The 17,148-nt window shown below is 42.6% G+C and overlaps 2 protein-coding genes across 8 annotated transcripts in view; one reads left to right on the forward strand and one right to left on the reverse strand.

The window, feature by feature from the left end:
• Positions 1-15,724, reverse strand: part of MAPK14 (mitogen-activated protein kinase 14) — a 75,162-nt gene extending 59,438 nt beyond the window's left edge. Inside the window, exon 1 of one of the 3 annotated variants that reach the window (XM_006050391.4) lies at positions 15,171-15,716. In XM_006050391.4, the coding sequence (XP_006050453.1) occupies positions 15,171-15,286 (116 nt within the window). In that variant the 5' untranslated portion in view covers positions 15,287-15,716. Of the gene's footprint in view, positions 1-15,170 lie in introns of all 3 variants that reach the window. The other 2 variants (XM_006050390.4, XM_025271059.2) reach the window with 2 other exon arrangements.
• A 64-nt stretch (positions 15,725-15,788) lies between these two features.
• The window catches only part of SLC26A8 (solute carrier family 26 member 8), an 89,712-nt gene continuing 88,352 nt past the window's right edge, over positions 15,789-17,148 (forward strand). For all 5 annotated transcript variants that reach the window (XM_025270972.3, XM_006050388.4, XM_025270978.3 and 2 more), the window contains exon 1: positions 15,789-16,182. The gene's annotated coding sequence lies outside the window, so the exon portion shown is untranslated. The remainder of the gene's footprint in view (positions 16,183-17,148) is intronic.

Here is a 17,148-nt window from a genome sequence, read left to right on the forward strand (position 1 = left end):
AAACTATTGGAACAAAAATTTTTTTACAATTGCTTCAGTTTCTACTAGGCTGATGAACAGAAGTGAAGTGAACTGAAAGTCGCTCAGTCGTGTCCGACTCTTTGTGACCCCATGGACTATACAGTCCACGGGACTCTCCAGGCCAGAATACTGGAGTGGGTAGCCTTTCCCTTCTCTAGAGGATCTTCCCAACCCAGGGGTCGAACCTGGGTCTCCAACATTGTAGGCGGATTCTTCACCAGGCTGATGAAAACTAACATTCAAATTATACAGAAATTCCCTTAGGCATGCAATCTAAAAATCCCAAACCATTTGCGATTAAAATGTACTTAATTTTCATTTGCTGAAAGCTCCATTTGAAAAAGAGTAATTCTATATTTCCTCACTGAAGCTTTAAAAGCTCTGTGGTGTCAATTAACATAAATCTCTCACTGCAAATGTGAAGTATATATCTGCAATAGTTATCCCACATTGAACGCAAAAATATTATACGTGGATTATTTTACTTCTTTTATTGGAGATTATTTTCCAAAGTCTTGTTAGAATGTTGCCACCATGGGTATGTATCTTCTCCACTTTTACCTGTTTGAAAGTTTCAATAATACATGTTTTATAAGTTGTCATTAAATAATTTTAACTCCTTTTGAGAAAATCTGAAATATTAAACAGATATCATATATTATATTGTAATTATTAGGTATTACCATCAATCAACTTTGCCTTGCTGCTACAATTAAAAGCCTTGTGCAGTAACAGTGTCCATAGGTTTCACATCCAGAAAAACACCCTACAAATATATGCTATGAACACAACTAGAGATGCACAAAGGAGGCATTAACATGACTTCACAACTTTCAGGTTTTGCTATTTCTGTGACTCTCATACTAAATATATATTTTTACAGTAACACTTTAGAGTATTAATTATCCATCACTAGATAATAAATTATCCCAAATTTTGGTGGCTTAAACAAGATTAGTATTTCAGTTTCTGTGAGTCAGGAATTCAGGAGCAGCTCAGTGAGGTAGTTCTGGCTCATGGTCCCACCTGAAGCTGCTGTCAAGATGCGGGCCACTGAAAGAGCCATCTGACAGCCTGCCTGAGGCTGGAGTATCCACTCCCAAGATGGTTCACTCAGTACTAGCAGGCCTTAGTTCTTTGCAATGTGGACCTCTCCATAGGGCTGCTCCAGTGTCTTCTCAACAGAGCAGCCGGCTTCCCGAAAGCAGTGGCTCTCAATAGAGGTCCCTCAGAAGACATCTCAGTGTTTAAGACAACCAGGGATGTCTGGTGGGGATGAGAGGGCGATGCTATTAGAATGCAGAGGGTGGAAGCCAGGGATACTGTTACATATCCTTCACAACAAAGAATTATCTGACCCCAAATACCAATAAATTAAAAGACGCTTATTCCTTGGAAGGAAAGTTATGACCAACCTAGACAGCATATTAAAAAGTAGAGACATTACTTTGTCAACAAAGGTCCGTCTAGTTAAGGCTATGGTTTTTCCAGTGGTCAGGTATGGATGTGAGAGTTGGACTATAAAGAAAGCTGAGTGCCGAAGAATTGATGCTTTTGAACTGTGGTGTTGGAGAAGGCTCTTGAGAGTCCCTTGGACTGCAAGGAGATCCAACCAGTCCATCCTAAAGGAAATCAGTCCTGGGTGTTCATTGGAAGGACTGATGTTGAAGCTGAAACTCCCAATGCTTTGTCCACCTGATGTGAAGAGCTGACTCATTTGAAAAGACCCTGATGCTGGGAAAGATTGAGGGCAGGAGGAGAAGGGGATGACAGAGGGTGAGATGGTTGGATGGCATCACCGACTCAATGGAAATGGGTTTGAGTGGACTCCGGGAGTTGGTGATGGACAGGGAGGCCTGGTGTGCTCAGTTCATGGGGTCACAAAGAGTCGGACACAACTGAGCAGCTGAACTAAACTGAAATACCAATAGTACTGAGGTTGAGAAACTGCCCCAGAGCAGATGATCTCAAAGAAGACCAAGGCAGCAGTCACAATGTCTTTTATGATCTACCCTCAGAAGTCACACTCCATCATTTCTACCACATTCTATACTTTAGAAACGTGAGTCACTAAATAACCGCCTTCACACAAGGGGAGGAGATTTAAGTACCACTCCTTTGAAACAGGAGTATCAAATATTTTTACATCATTACACTTAGCAACTTGATTTTTTAAGTAAAAATACTAGAAAATACCTTGCTTACTTTTGCTAATACCATGTAAGTACTTTTTATTGTTCCAGAAAAAAAAAATCATCAAAATTCCACTTAACAAAGCTATGTTTGCATCTGAGTGAATGGTCTCTGTAGTCTTTCAATGATTTGATCTAAAAAAATTCTAAGCATAAACATAGGCAGTCTGATATAGAGAAAAGTAAACTAGTAGTAAAAAGATTTCAGTTCTAGTTTTGGTTCTGGAACTTCCTAGCAGATGATCGTGGCCAAAGCGTCTATGAGTCTGCTTCCAAGTCAATAAAATGGGGGTGTCACTAGCCCTGCTTATCTTACAATGCTGTTTTGAGGCTCACATAAGATAATTATGTATGAACTATAACTTTATGAACAATAAAGGACAGGCAGTAAGTGTTCCAAATGGATATGAATGTGTTACTATATAAGAGTTTCATGATCAGCTTCCAGCATGGGGTTTATCACATAGCAAATTTTCAATATGTATTTTTAGATCTCTTACTCTGAAATTTGAGGTTGAGTATGTTTCTGAAGTAACAGTAAGATAGAGCAGTTATTAAAACATAACCAAAGGTTCAAATCCTTGATCATTTGTTATTATGTTATGGAAAACTAAAATATCATTTCTACAAGTTAAAATGCACATTTACTCAGCAGTTAACAGATAGAATCTAAGAGTTACTACAATCAGCAATATAATGCAGCCAATTCTTTGGAGTCTGAACTGAAAAAAAACCAAGGTATTACTTTATATATTTGTTTCCCAATTTAGACTTTAAAGGAGAGCAGAAGCTATAATGTATTTATCTATTTATCCTTTAGAACATAATGCAAGATAAGTAAATAAATACCAAAGATTCTGGCCTCAAGGAATTAAGAAGTCCAACTGGGGAGTCAGGTTGAACAGAAACGCACATAAATTACTAAAGACTTTTACAAAGCAACATATTTGCTTCTTGCAATCCATTCTGTAACACTCCAATCAGATCAATTTTAAAATACTTCCCCTCCTACTTTACAACTCAAGAAACTATAGCTAGCTCTCCACTGCCCAGAAAAACGCAATTGCTTTAGTCCTACTCCCCCTAATTATTTCTGGAGGTAGGACCCAAGCACCTGTATGTTTAAAGGCTCCACAAGTGATTCTGAAGCACACGCAGAATGAAAACCAGAAGTGGGTTCACCCTATCTGAGATATTCCTCCTGTCAGGCTAGTCCATCTCATATCTAATTTTCTTAGTTACGTTTTCTCCTGTTACCTAAAAATGTTCCCTTTCTAGAAATGTTTCAAATACTACCCATCCTTCAAAATAATCCTCAAATCCTTCTTCCTCCATGAAACATTCTAGCTACTATAGCCCACTGGACCTCCAAATTTCTGTATACATCAATACTTAAAAAAAAAATCTTATTCATTTATGTATTCGTCTGTGCTGGATGTTCACTGCTGCTCGGGCTTTTTCTCTAGTTGCAGCTGGTGGGGGCTACTCTCTAGTTGCGGTGCATGAGCTTCAGAAGCTGCAGCCACGGGCTGAGTATTTACGGCTTCCAGGCTCTAGAGCACCGGCTCAGTAGTTGCGGCACATGGGCTTAGTTGCTCCACAGCACGTAGAGGATCAAACCTGTGTCTCTTGCATTGGCAGGCAGATTTTTTACCACTGAGACACCAGGAAAGACACACACACACACCTTCCAGTGTATAAAAGAAACAGATACAACACATTAGTGAACATATATATATATAAAGTGAAGTCGCTTAGTCGTGTCCGACTCTTTGTGACCCCATGGACTGTACCCTACCAGGCTCCTCCATCCATAGAATTTTCCAGGCAAGAGTACTGGAGTGGGTTGCCATTTCCTTCTCCAGGGGATCTTCCCGACCCAGGGATTGAACCTGGGTCTTCCGCATTGCAGGAAGACACTTTACCATCTGAGCCACCTGGCAAGCCCTATATATATATATAACATATTCACTAATCTGTTATATCTGTTTCTTTTATACACTGGAAGCCATTTAACACTGTCAGATGAATGCCGAACAGATTTTTTTCACTAAAACAAACCTATAACATAAATACAAAAATACACATATTTCAAACTTCCAAAATTATGTTGCCTTAATACCTAGAGTTACAGAAATCTTTAGGAAACTGGCTCATTTCCTGATTGTAATTTTCACAGCCACTGTCATTCAACAGTGTTAATGAAAAGCTTCCTTCAAGTATCCGCTCCACATATCTAAGGCTGAACCATACAAGTTTATAACCTGAGTCTAATCCTAAGGTAGTTAATATCTCAGAGACTGTCCTCAAGAAATATGTAGAAAAATAATCAGGGGGAGGCATGAAACATTACTTTTCAATAGCCTCAAAATCCAAAGGGTTAGACATTCTTGACATTAGGTTTGGAACTATAAACTTGGATGTACAGTATATGAACAAGGCCATTGTTGAGACTGTATTGGACAACGAATTCAAAAGGAATACGCACAGAAAATATAGTGTAGTGTTTCCTTTTGTAGGTGGAAAATTCAACTTACCCTATCAAGTTTTCACTCAGGGCCAATCAATCCAAACATACAGGGTTTATAAACAGTTCTCAACGAAAGGTGATTTTGCCCCCAGATTACATGTGGCAATGTCGAGAAACATTTTTGGTTGTCACACCGGGGGTTCCAACTGGCATCTAGTGGGTAGGGATACAGGGATGCTGTTAAATACCCTACAACACACAAGACAGTCCCCACAACAACAACAAAATATCGACCCAAGATGTCAACCGGATGAGTAATCCTACTGCTGCTGCTGCTGCTGAGTCACTTCAGTCGTGTCCGACTCTGTGCGACCCCATAGACAGCAGCCCACCAGGCTCCCCCGTCCCTGGGATTCTCCAGGCAAGAACACTGGAGTGGGTTGCCATTTCCTTCTCCAATGCATGAAACTGAAAAGTGCAAGTGAAGTCGCTCAGTCGTGTCTGACCCTCAGTGACCCCATGGACTGCAGCCTACCAGGCTCCTCCGTCCATGGGATTTTCCAGGCAAGAGTATTGGAGTGGGGTGCCATTGCCCTCTCCTGAGTAATCCTAGTGTTACACTATATTTGGGAATGTAAACACAGCTTGACAGATGCTCATAATAGTTATTGTCTATTCTCTTAACTTGCTATTTTTTCCCCTTTTGCATCAGTTCAGTTCGGTCGCTCAGTCGTGTCCGACTCTTTGCGACCCCATGAACTGCAGCACGCCAGGCCTCCCTGTCCATCACCAACTCCCAGAGTCCACCAAAACCCATGTCCCTTGAGTCGGTGATGCCATCCAACCATCTCATCCTCTGTCATCCCCTTCTCCTCCTGCCCTCAATCTTTCCCAGCATCAGGGGTTTTTTCCAAATGAGTCAGCTCTTCACATCAAGTGGCCAAAGTATTGGAGTTTCAGCTTCAACATCAGTCCTTCCAATGAACACCCAGGACTGATTTCCTTTAGGATGGACTGGTTGGATCTCCTTGCAGTCCAAGGGACTCTCAAGAGTCTTCTCCAGCACCACAGTTCAAATGCATCAATTCTTCAGCGCTCAGCTTTTTTTATAGTCCAACTCTCACATCCATACATGACCATTGGAAAAACCACAGCCTTGACTAGACGTACCTTTGTTGACAAAGTAATGTTTCTGCTTTTGAATATGCTATCTAGGTTGGTCATAACTTTCCTTCCAAGGAGTAAGCATCTTTTAATTTCATGGCTGCAATCACCATCTGCAGTGATTTTGGAGCCCAGAAAAATAAAGTCAGCCACCGTTTCCACTGTTTCCTCATCTATTCGCCATGAAATGATGGCATCAATATCATTTAACTTATTGAGATTGCTAATTTCAAAGTAGATGATTCAAAGCATAAGGCATTTAGGACACTAACCTAGGAATCAGAAACTGAAGCAAGTCAAACTTGTAATGTCAGGTGAGGAAATTATTAAACTTCTAGCAATATAAGATACCAACACCAATATTTCACTTCAATTTAATACTAAGATCACTGAGAAGTCATATTTTACTATAACAAATGAGAAAGATAACTAAGATTTTCACCAGCATGTGGTAGCCCGGAGAAGAAAACATAAACAGAAACTTATTATTCAAAAGTCTAAGTTCAAGAAGAAGGAGAAGGCAATGGCACCCCACTCCAGTACTCTTGCCTGGAAAATCCCATGGACAGAGGAGCCTGGTAGGCTGCAGTCCATGGGGTCGCTAAGAGTCGGACACGACTGAGCGACTTCACTTTCACTTTCACGCATTGGAGAAGGAGATGGCAACCCACTCCAGTGTTCTTGCCTGGAGAATTCCCAGGGACGGGGGAGCCTGGTGGGCTGCCGTCTATGGGGTCGCACAGAGTCGGACACAACTGAAGCGACTTAGCAGCACCAAGTTCAAGAAGGTTCAAGCTACCTAACAATCCTATATGAGGGATTTGACAGAAGAGGGGAAAAAGAAATTGCTACTAGGGATATTAAGGATAAAGCAATTATTTATGAGAATAAAGTTATATTTACCACAAGGATAAGGAAATATAAGAATGAAGAGTTCAGAAAATACTGCATAAACCAGACACTTCAACTTAAGTGTCACTGGACAGACTTGGGGCATCGCATCTGGTCCCATCACTTCATGGCAAATAGAAAGAGAAAAAGTGGAAGCAGTGACAGATTTTATTTTCTTGGGCTCCAAAATCAGCATGGACAGTGACTGCAGCCGTGAAATTAAAAGACGCTTGCTCTCTGGTACGAAAGCTAAGATAAACCTAGATAGCGTATTAAAAAGCAGAGAGATCACTTTGTCAGCAAAGGTCCATAAAGTCAAAGTTATCGTTTTCCCAGGAGTCATGTACAGATGAGAGAGCTGGACCATAAAGAAGGCTGAGCGCTGAAGAATTGATGCTTTCGAACGGTAGTGCTGGAGAAGACTCTTGAGAGTCCCTTGGACTGCAAGGAGATGCAACCAGTCCATCCTAAAGAAATCAACCCTGAATATTCATTGGAAGGACTGATGCTGAAGCTGAGGCTCCCATACTTTGGCCACCTGATGTGAAGAGCCAACGCACTGGAAAAGATCCTGATGCTGGGAAAGACTGAAGGTAAAAGGAGAAGGGGGTGACATAGGATGAGATGGTTAGACGGCATCATCAACTTAATGGACATGATTTTGAGCAAACTCTGGGCAACAGCAGAGGACAGGGGAGCCTGGTGTGCTGCAGTCCATGGGGTCGCAAAGAGTTGGACACGACTTAGCGACTGAACAACAGCAAACAATTTGCGGGTGAGAAGGTCAGAGACACTACCCCATGTGGAATTACAGAGCTGCATTAAGTATCTAGACCCTGGAGAAGGAAATGGCAACCTACTCCAGTATTCTTGCCAGGAAAATCCCAAGGACAGAGAAGCCTGGTGGGCTGCAGTCTATGGCGTCACAAAGAGTTGGACACGCCTGAATGACTGGGCATGCACGCACCTGAGTGTCTAGAGGACTCTTACCCTCATTGTCCCTTTCTTCCCCTAAGACACAGCCTCCCTGAGCCCTCGGCAGATCAAAAGAAGAAGTTCTGACCTCTTGTGGGCACATGCTGATGTCATCACTTTCTAGTTCTGAATCAGATGGAAAGGTCTCTCTGACAGAGATTTCAAACACATACCCTTGCAACAAAGTTGCCCTTGATGTACAAAAGTTATCAGTATGTCACTAGATTCAAGACAGACACTGAAAAATCCAAAAGAAGATTTCAAGATAAGCATTAGAAATAGAAAAGTAGATTTGAGATGGCAACTAAAGCAGAAAGAATGCAGAAAAGAAAAGCTACAAAGGCCTTCCAAAAATAATCTCTGAGAAAGCAACACAAATGTGCCCCTTCTAGACTGCTGTTTTCAAAAGCAAGAACCCTTTCTGCTTTTTTGTTTTTTTCAATCTTTATAAACAAAACACCTCCAACAGCGCTTTAGCACTGGCCAAACTAAATTAATGAAGTTAAGAAAGCAAAGAAGAAATTGGTGTGGGTTTTTTCATGATTTTTTTTTTGGTATAATAACGTGTGATGCCTGTACCCTGGCCCTTAAGCTTGGGAAAGCAACAGACGCATACTTGTGGGCAGACTGACAGTAAGCCACACACACTCACGAGTCTTCCTTTGTGTCCCAGGCACAGTGACAATGTCACCAAGGCCTAAGAGGAGAAGGTTTTGAGGAAAACAAGGAAATCTGTAACATCATTCAAAGCAACAGGAGCCAACATGCTCAGGGTATAAAGTTACTCAGACAGCAGGCTTAGACAAAATAAACATTTGTTCTATTACCTTTTTGTTATGTTGTCATGGGAATCTGTGTTTAGGAATACTTATTTTCTGCAACTAGATGATAGAGCAGTAAAAGGGGGATGGTTTTCATATGAGAAAGAAACTTTTATCTGTAAAGGCAGAAAAGAAAAGAAATAAATCCTACGGGTTTTTAATGGGGCCACATGTGTAGAACCTTTCAATCCATAAGATTTATTCAAGTTAACGGAGAAGGTCACTGGGGGCTCGGAGCCAAAACACTGTTAACAGGTAATAATAATCCAACAGCTACTAAAATTACTGTAATAGGGCAAAGGCAGAGGAATGTACAGCAGATACACGGCCAAGTAAAGCAGAAAATAAATGAGATCTTAAGAGCTGAAAGAAGGTAAAAATGACTTTTTTAAAATAACCCAATAGTAAGAAAAAACCTAGAAGCCCAAACAAGTTAGAAACATTCCACCTGCCAGCAGGCTAATCTTTTGTCACCAGAAGTCTAGAGCTAATCTCTCTGCTCCCTTCCTTTTGGCAACAGAAACCCGAAAAGTGAAGTAAGCTTCACATGTTATTTAAAGAGCTGGACCAGAGTACCCTGAATTTCTAGGGCCCACCAAAAGTACTGGCTCAGGGACACTGAGCCTTCTGGAAGGAGCATGGGTCACGGCTGGGCACCAATTCATCTGACTCCTCCACTCTGCCCCAAAGTACGATTAGCACCTCTGAATGGGTAAGAAACAGAAATGAAAAAGCAGGGACCCCAGTGCAGAGTGAGCTCGGAGAATAGGACCTTTGCATGTGGTGATCCCTCAGCATGGAATGTTCTCCCTTCCCACTCAAGTCCAACCAGTGTCCATCACTTCCTTCAGGTCTTTGCTCAGCTGTCACTCTATCACGGAGGCCTACCCCGTCTACCCTGCTTAAAGGCGCAACAGCTATCCCAGTACTCCCTCCCCTTTCCTTACTTTATTTTCCTCATAGTGCTTATCACCCGACATGCTATAACTCTTACTTATTTACTGTCTACCTCTGTTTGCCTTCCCCTTAGCCTATAGGCTCTTACAGGCAGAACTTCTCATGTTTTGCTCACACTCCATCTCTAGCACCTAAAAAGTGACCCCCCACCACACACACACACAACAGGTGTATAAGTATCAGTGTAACACACAAGAGTCCTATCCTCAGGGAGATGAACATGAACCCATCCTCCTCTATCTTTAACTCCACGACCATACACCCTATAAGACCCCAAATTTGAGACCTATCCATCGGTCCAAGGCCAAAACTTAGGCGTCATTCTGGACTCCTCTCTCTTCTGTACTTTTTTCTCCCCAACATTCAGCCTAGGAGCCAAGTATGTCGGAACCCAGGATCCATCGTCAAAAGTGCAGAATTTACTAACCACCACCTACTTCCCTCCCTAGAACAAATTATTTAAAGGCTAAAATGCTGGGCATTTGGTTAACTTTATAAAATCTTAACGCACACGTACTAACTTTACGGAAACACTACGCAAAGACAACTACCTCTAATACTAAAAGCTTCATTTACTTAAGCAAACTAACAAAAACTTCAGGTTTAGAAGTTCTGTTTTCATTTGTCCTGAAGAAACAAATGAATCACTTCCAAGTACCTGCAAACCATGAAAAGATTTCTAGGTTTCAGAGCCAAGGAACCCACTTCACAACAAGGTGTGTTTTTTTTGTTTGTTTTTTGTTTTGAGCTCTACAGTAATTATACCTCTTGGATAGGAAAAAATCAATACCAAATTTCACAGCAAAGAGCAAAAATCCAAGGTATCTTCAAAGGCCTAGAGAAGCAGTTATTTCTATTTATATCCTATACTTACATAACAGAAACATGTACAGATAGTCTCAACTTTCCAAAATGTGCACAGAAGAATTTCAAACCAAAGGGATTCATAAATTCAGGAATTAATTATTTGCACTGATAATTCTTCGGGAACTGGTCCATCAATTCTGAGGAAGAGATGTGACTTTAATAAGTCATTACCTCAGGTTAGCCAGGCTTACACTGGTGGGATTGGTTAGTCATAGCTCTACTATTTCAAATGACCCAGCAACGCCTTTCTTCTCAAAAGGAGGGTGGGGAGAGGCAAACAGCACCAGAGAAGGTGCCACTAATCTTAGCAGCCTAAAGCACGGGAAAGGAGAATTCTGAAGTACTGAAATCACAGAACCAAATCCAAAGTAGTATACGATTCCTTTAATGAGTCCAGCTCCTCATCCATAAAACTAGGTTAATACTGGCCTTCCAGAGCCAGTGAAAACTGAATAATGCTTTGAATGCAAATACATTATAAAGTATAAAATCCCTTAAGAATGTTTGTTAATACTAAAGTGAGATATTAATAGATTTTTGAGGCTAAAGCAGAGGGAAATCAAAGGCAGAGTAGTCCTCAGTATCAAGGAATTAAACTGGCAGAACTGAAATTCGAGAGGTTCAGGATACCCTTATTTTCAAATGGGAGCCCGTGGAAAATGGGAATCTGACAAATAATGACTTTATAGCCAACTTAAACGAACTCTTTCTTAAAAGTCTTTACATATCAATAATACAAATATTTTGCCATTGTGTTTAAATATTTATTGGTTGGTACTGGTAACATGCAGCCGATCACCTTGCTTTTGGTTACAAAGACAAGCAAATAGAAAGAAAGATCAGCATGGGCTTACTATCGCCACTAGAAAAATAAAAGACTGCCCCTCTCACTCCAGTACTCTTGCCTGGAAAATTTCATGAATAGAGGAGCCTGGTAGGCTACAGTCCATGGGGTTGCAAAGAGTCGGACACAACTGAGTGACTTCACCTTCTTTCTTTCTGTAGTTCCTTTCGGAGAAGGAAATGGCAACCCACTCCAGTGTTCTTGCCTGGAGAATGCCATGGATGGAGGGGCCTGATGGGCTACAGTTTATGGGATTGCAAAGAGTCAGACACGACTAAGCAACTAACACACACACATACACCCCTCTCACTGATTAGGAGTCAGGAAAGTCACCTCTGCACAGTCTTTTATTTATTTGTGCCCTAGCTCATGCTTTAAAAAAAAAAAAAAGATTTAAAATGATGAGTGGCTATTAATACTAAAAAATTTAGCTTCACTTATCTTTACTACATTTATTTTCACAAAGCATTTAAGATGTTGGATTTGACCTCTTAGTAAATTCTGCCATTATTTTACCAAAGTTTTGGTATATACTTTATATACTGATGATAAATATAAACAGCACAGAATAATGCCCAGAACATAGAAAGCAATCCATAAAACGTAGTTATTATTCACATCACACTATAAACCCTACCAGGGAATGAACTGTCTTTGTCTTGTTTAACAGTTTAGCTCAAGAAACCTAGCCCGCTATCTGGTCTGTGAGTGTGCTAAGTCATTTCAGTCATGTCCGACTCTTTGCAACCCTATGGACGGTAGCCCACCAGGCTCTTCTGTCCAGGGGGAGTCTCCAGGCAAGAATACTGGAGTGGTTTACCATTTCCTCCTCCACAGGATCTTCCCCACCCAGGGATCAAACTTGTGTCTCTTGCATTGGCAGGCGGGTGGGTTCCTTACCACTAGCACCACCTGGGACGCCCCTAAAGATGTGTGCGTGTTGAGGTGCTGGTCCACAGTTGGTACTCAATAAATATTATTTAATAAGTGATTAAATATGATTTAAGAATAATTCTGATCTCTCACCTGTTTTATGGTTAACACTGTCGCACCTCCTGTAATCAAAGGCAAGAGTCTGGAAAACCCATACACCAGAGGAAGGGCATTTAAGTTCCTGTTTATATTTCCTTAAACTCACCACAAAGATCCTCCCCCACCCCTTTTGTCCCCAAACCACAAAATCAATGCTTTGCAACACCGTATTCTTGAACAATTTTGCTTCATTTCCCCTCACTGACAGTGCACAAAGTTCCTTAAAGTTGCAAGCTTTAGTTTAGTTCCCTTTACCCCTTAAAGAAGGAAAGGCATATTTGTAAAACTCTAATACTCAAATTTCTATTTTGATTCCTTGATCTTTCATTCACAATTAGTTATCACACTTGCTTTACTAGATACTTAGTACAAATGAAAACACTGAAAATTGGCTTAATGTTTTTTTTAACTTTTAAAGTTAACACATCAAAGTGTATCACACTTCAGAGCAATCAAATTAGGAAACTGACACATTATTTCAGTGATGTTGCATTCCTTGAAATACTTTCAGAGATTCTTTTTTGGAACAGACTTCAATCCAGTTCTACAAGTCACACAGGAAATTCTGTGTCATTACTTTATGGTTACAACTCCTATTTGACCTCAAACAGTATCACCAGCCTGGCTGCCTAATCTTTTTCACCTGAGTTGAGTCCAACTTCTCTAAATTATTTGGATTCAATCTAACTTCGTTATTTCCTAAAATCAAATCTGCTCAAAAAAAAAAAAAAAAAAATGAAGATAGTGAAAAATAACACAGGCTCCAAAGTGGATTCTAAGTTTAAAAAACAATTTTTTTTTTTCTCCCACACCTAAAAGCTGCTGACTGAAAGAACAACTTGAAATAACTACTCTGAATGAGATAACACATGTGAATGTAAATTCTGGTATTTTCAATCCAAAATCAACTACACTTGTTTACAGTCAATTGTCACATAATATCGGTTATTTTTCTCCACCAATATGTTATAGGTTACACCTTAAATACCCTTGGCAGAACTGCCTCCACAGAAAGACACACAAGAAACTTAACAGGGGTTGTTTCTTGAGAAAAGAACTAGTACAACTGGACAAAGAGAAAGGAAAACTTTTCACTGTCTTTCTATGCCTTTTACATTTTATACAATGTGAATGCATCACCTACTTTTAAAAACCTGTTTAACAAAATTACTTCCAAGTGTCAGTTTCAATGGCTTCTATAAACCAGAGAAATAAAGCACTAAAAAATGTGTTTGTGTTTTATCAGCACTTCACTGGATCTCCAGTGCCAGGGCTGACTGATTCACATCAATTGTAGGGAAAACTTGCAAGCAGTTCACTGAACTCCCCACAGTTAAGTCGTATCACTCCACTAAAGTTTAAACAATGATGATTGGAAACAAAAATTCAGTACCACAAAAATTAATGTGTCAATTCCAGAATGAAAACTGGCCGTAAACAAGTGAGCTATTAAAGAAGCAATGATCCAAACACATCTTCGAAAATTAGCAAATCAACAGCACGCTATAAAAATGGAAAAAAGATGTCAAGCACAGGGCCATCAGCGACATCATTCAAGCAGCCTGAACTAGAAAACGCAATATGATCTGTTGCTGGACACAATTGCACAATCTCATTACCCAGAAGATTCTACCAAACAGGAAATTCATGCTGGGGCTTTAAGAAACACAGGAATTATATTCAAAGATTAACAAGTCTAAAAGCCTGGAATCTGCCGCGAAACAAAAAACTAATTTTGTAGACCTCTTTGCAAATAATGCATGCACAGGAATTACATGAAATAGTTTCAGGTCAGCCCTCAAATTACACAAAATCTAAAATACAGTGTATAAAACCTTAGAAGTTAGAAAAGTTAGCAAACTGAGGTCTGGAAATTTTACAGTAGCGTTTAATTTAAAAGACATTCATAGTGTGAATTAAAGCTGAAAAGTGTCTGTTCCTTCCTTTGCTATATACTCCATAGCTCATGAAAACCATTATGTACCCCTCAGTCTGTAAGTGCAGATTAAGTTCTCTGCAAACCTTCTAAAGGACTTTAGAAACACAGTGTTTCACAAGAATTATCACGATTAAAAAATATTTATAATACATCGCAGCATTGTTAATAACTTTTTGATCTTGAGGGCGTCCAACGGATCTGAACCTAACTTGCTCCAAAGGAGAAAATTGTTTTGTCAAACAATACTTAAATGAGCAGTGGTATGTGACTAATCAGCGAGGCCGCCAGCTTCTCAAGCTGCAGTGTGTTTGCAGGCGCTACCACCACCCCCCACTCTGCGAAAAGGAAATTACGCTTTCAACAGAATCGGAAACACACCACTCAAGCTGGCACAGGGCTCACCAAGATAAAGTCGGTATTTTAAGCTCCCTGGATAGCTGCTAATTCAAGTGCGAATTCAAAAAGAACCCTTCTCAAAATGCAATTTCGACAGAGGTTTGCAAAAAAGCCCGAACTCAACGCCCTTCGTCCTCAGTTTTGTTCAGATGACCGCAGTCGAGCTTTGCCCTTCTGCTTCTCCGGGCAGCTCCCGGGCTTGTCTGCTCCGAGAGCAGGCACATCTCGAGAGAGTCCTTCTGCTCGATGCCAGCAGGGAGAGACCTCCGAAGAGGGACCCGTGTTCCTGCCCCCGTAGCAGCAGCTCCCCCCCACCTCCAAGGGAACGCGCAGGGTGCGAGTCAGGGCCTGGCTCCAACACCATCACCCACCGCCCACCGCGGACCTGCGTCCTACACATAGCTGACCATCTACGTGGGCGTGTAGGGTGGGGGTGCAAGGGGGACAGGGAGTGCAGGTCAGGGGTCGAAGAGGGCTGGGATGCCCTCCCCCCAAGGAAAATTCCTGCCGCTGGGTGCATTGCTGAGCCGTGGGGCAGGCCCGACTCTGGGGCATACGGAGACACCCGGCCCAGCGAGGCCCCCGGCCCGGTGACACTCACCACACGGAGCCATAGGCGCCGGAGCCCACCGGGGACAGGTTCTGGTAACGCTCGGGCACCTCCCAGATGGTCTTGTTCAGCTCCTGCCGGTAGAACGTGGGCCTTTCCTGAGACATTTTCCAGCGGTGGCCGCGGGGCGAGGAGGTGGCCCTTGCGGGGCCCCGCCTGCACCCGCACCCGCTTCCCCTGACCTCGTAGCCCGCCCGGCCGGGCGGGGAACCCTGCGCTGGCCGCCCGCGCAGGTGCGGCTGCGGCGACCCTGAAGACTCCCGCGCGCGCGCGGCCCCTGTCAGCCGCAGCGGCTGGACGCGCCTCACCGACGGCGGGGGAAGCCCTGCGAAGGGCCGGGGCACGCTCCGGGGCCCTGGGCTGGCGCCCCGCCCAGCTCTCCCTGCACTCTCTCCACACCCAGCCGACTCCCGGCCGCGCGGCGGGGTCACAGCTCCAGCTGCAGCGCCCGCGGAGCTTCCAGTGGTCGCCTTTCCCAGAGCCAGCGATCAAGAGGCTCCCGCCGTGCTCTCGCGAGAACAGCTCCCGGACCTCTCCTCAAGCCGAGATTTTACCCAATATGGAACCTGCCCGCGGGAGGGGGGGTTGATGAAGGGAGAGCTCAGGAGAAGTAATTCTCGCGAGAAGAGAGCAACAGCTGGCCCCCAGAGGCAGGAACTCCCAGGGATTGATCTTCTTTAGCGCGCGCGAAGGCGGACCCGGGAAGGAGCGGAGAAGCAGCGGACACAGGCCGTGCGCGCCCCTCCGTGGTCGGCGGGGCAAGTGCTTGGCTCCCTGTTGGAAAGAGACAGTGACAAATCAATCGGGTGTCTGGGAAAAGAGCCAGAAGACCTTTGAACGGTGGGTAGTCACCAGCAGCTGAGCACCTGCTCGGCGGAAAACCCCCAATTTCCAAGAAGTACTTGGAGAAAGTACCAAGAGAAAGATTCCGGCCAGAAAGCCGTTGCAGTCCCATCTGCTCAAGGACATACTCTTCGGAATGCTGACGAAATCTGTCTCAAAGGTAAATATTAGCCCTGAATTAAGGTTGAGGTTTTTCCACCCAAACACTTCTAGTAGTTCTCAAACTTTTACGTGCAGAAGAAGCACCTTGGGCGCTTAAAAATGCACAGCGAGTTTGATTAGATGGGTCCCAGAGGGACCCCAAGACTGTGCATTTTTACAATATGCGCCAGGTTCGGGTAAGTCCTTGGTATCTCCCTTGGAGAAACACTTTTAAAACCTTTACCCTGAAGGTTTGAAACTGATTTCTACCTTGAAGAACTTCCAGCAAAGAGGGTTTTAAGAATTGTAATCATGCCTCTCAGAGTAAGAACAGTGCAGACGGTGGTTTTCTGGCAGTATCCTGTAGGGCAAGTCAATTGACCTTTCTTAGACCTTAGTTCCAGTTTATGCAAAAAAGAATTGCTGCCCTACTTTCCCACCTGAAAGCTGAACAAGATAATAAATGTGAATGGGCAAGGTATAACCCCATACCTTCACCTCACTATTAACTTATTTCTACCCTAAAACTTGTTTCAATAAGCAGAATTGGACCCTATCTTATTCTTGGTCATTTCTTTTAGAAATAACTGGGTTCAAGCCAGGACACTTCCCATCACTATCCATGACTATTCTCTTTTGTGTTATGCATCCCTTGAAGTGCTCAAATTTTGCCTGTCTTGTCCCAGCATCTAGCTCAGGGCCTCGAACATAGAAGTTACTCCATAAATATTTGTTGAGCAAATTATGAACAAGGACATGATCTCAACTTAGGAGGCAGCGCAGGATCCTCAGTTCTCAAGGAAAAATAAAATAAAACCCAAAACAAGGGTCATGGGTGATTTGCAGAAAGCTTTCTTTGGATTCAATGTGACAGCCTAGATTCTCTTGCCTTAGAAGACATGTTGCTTAAAAATGTTCCAAGCCAAACTGCAGATAGTGAGCTTTCTAAGAAGTATTGGAGGTAGAAGGAGGAAGCAAGAGCAAA

The sequence above is a fragment of the Bubalus bubalis genome, chromosome 2 (assembly GCF_019923935.1).
Source record: "Bubalus bubalis isolate 160015118507 breed Murrah chromosome 2, NDDB_SH_1, whole genome shotgun sequence".
Classification (NCBI taxonomy): Eukaryota; Metazoa; Chordata; class Mammalia; order Artiodactyla; family Bovidae; genus Bubalus; species Bubalus bubalis.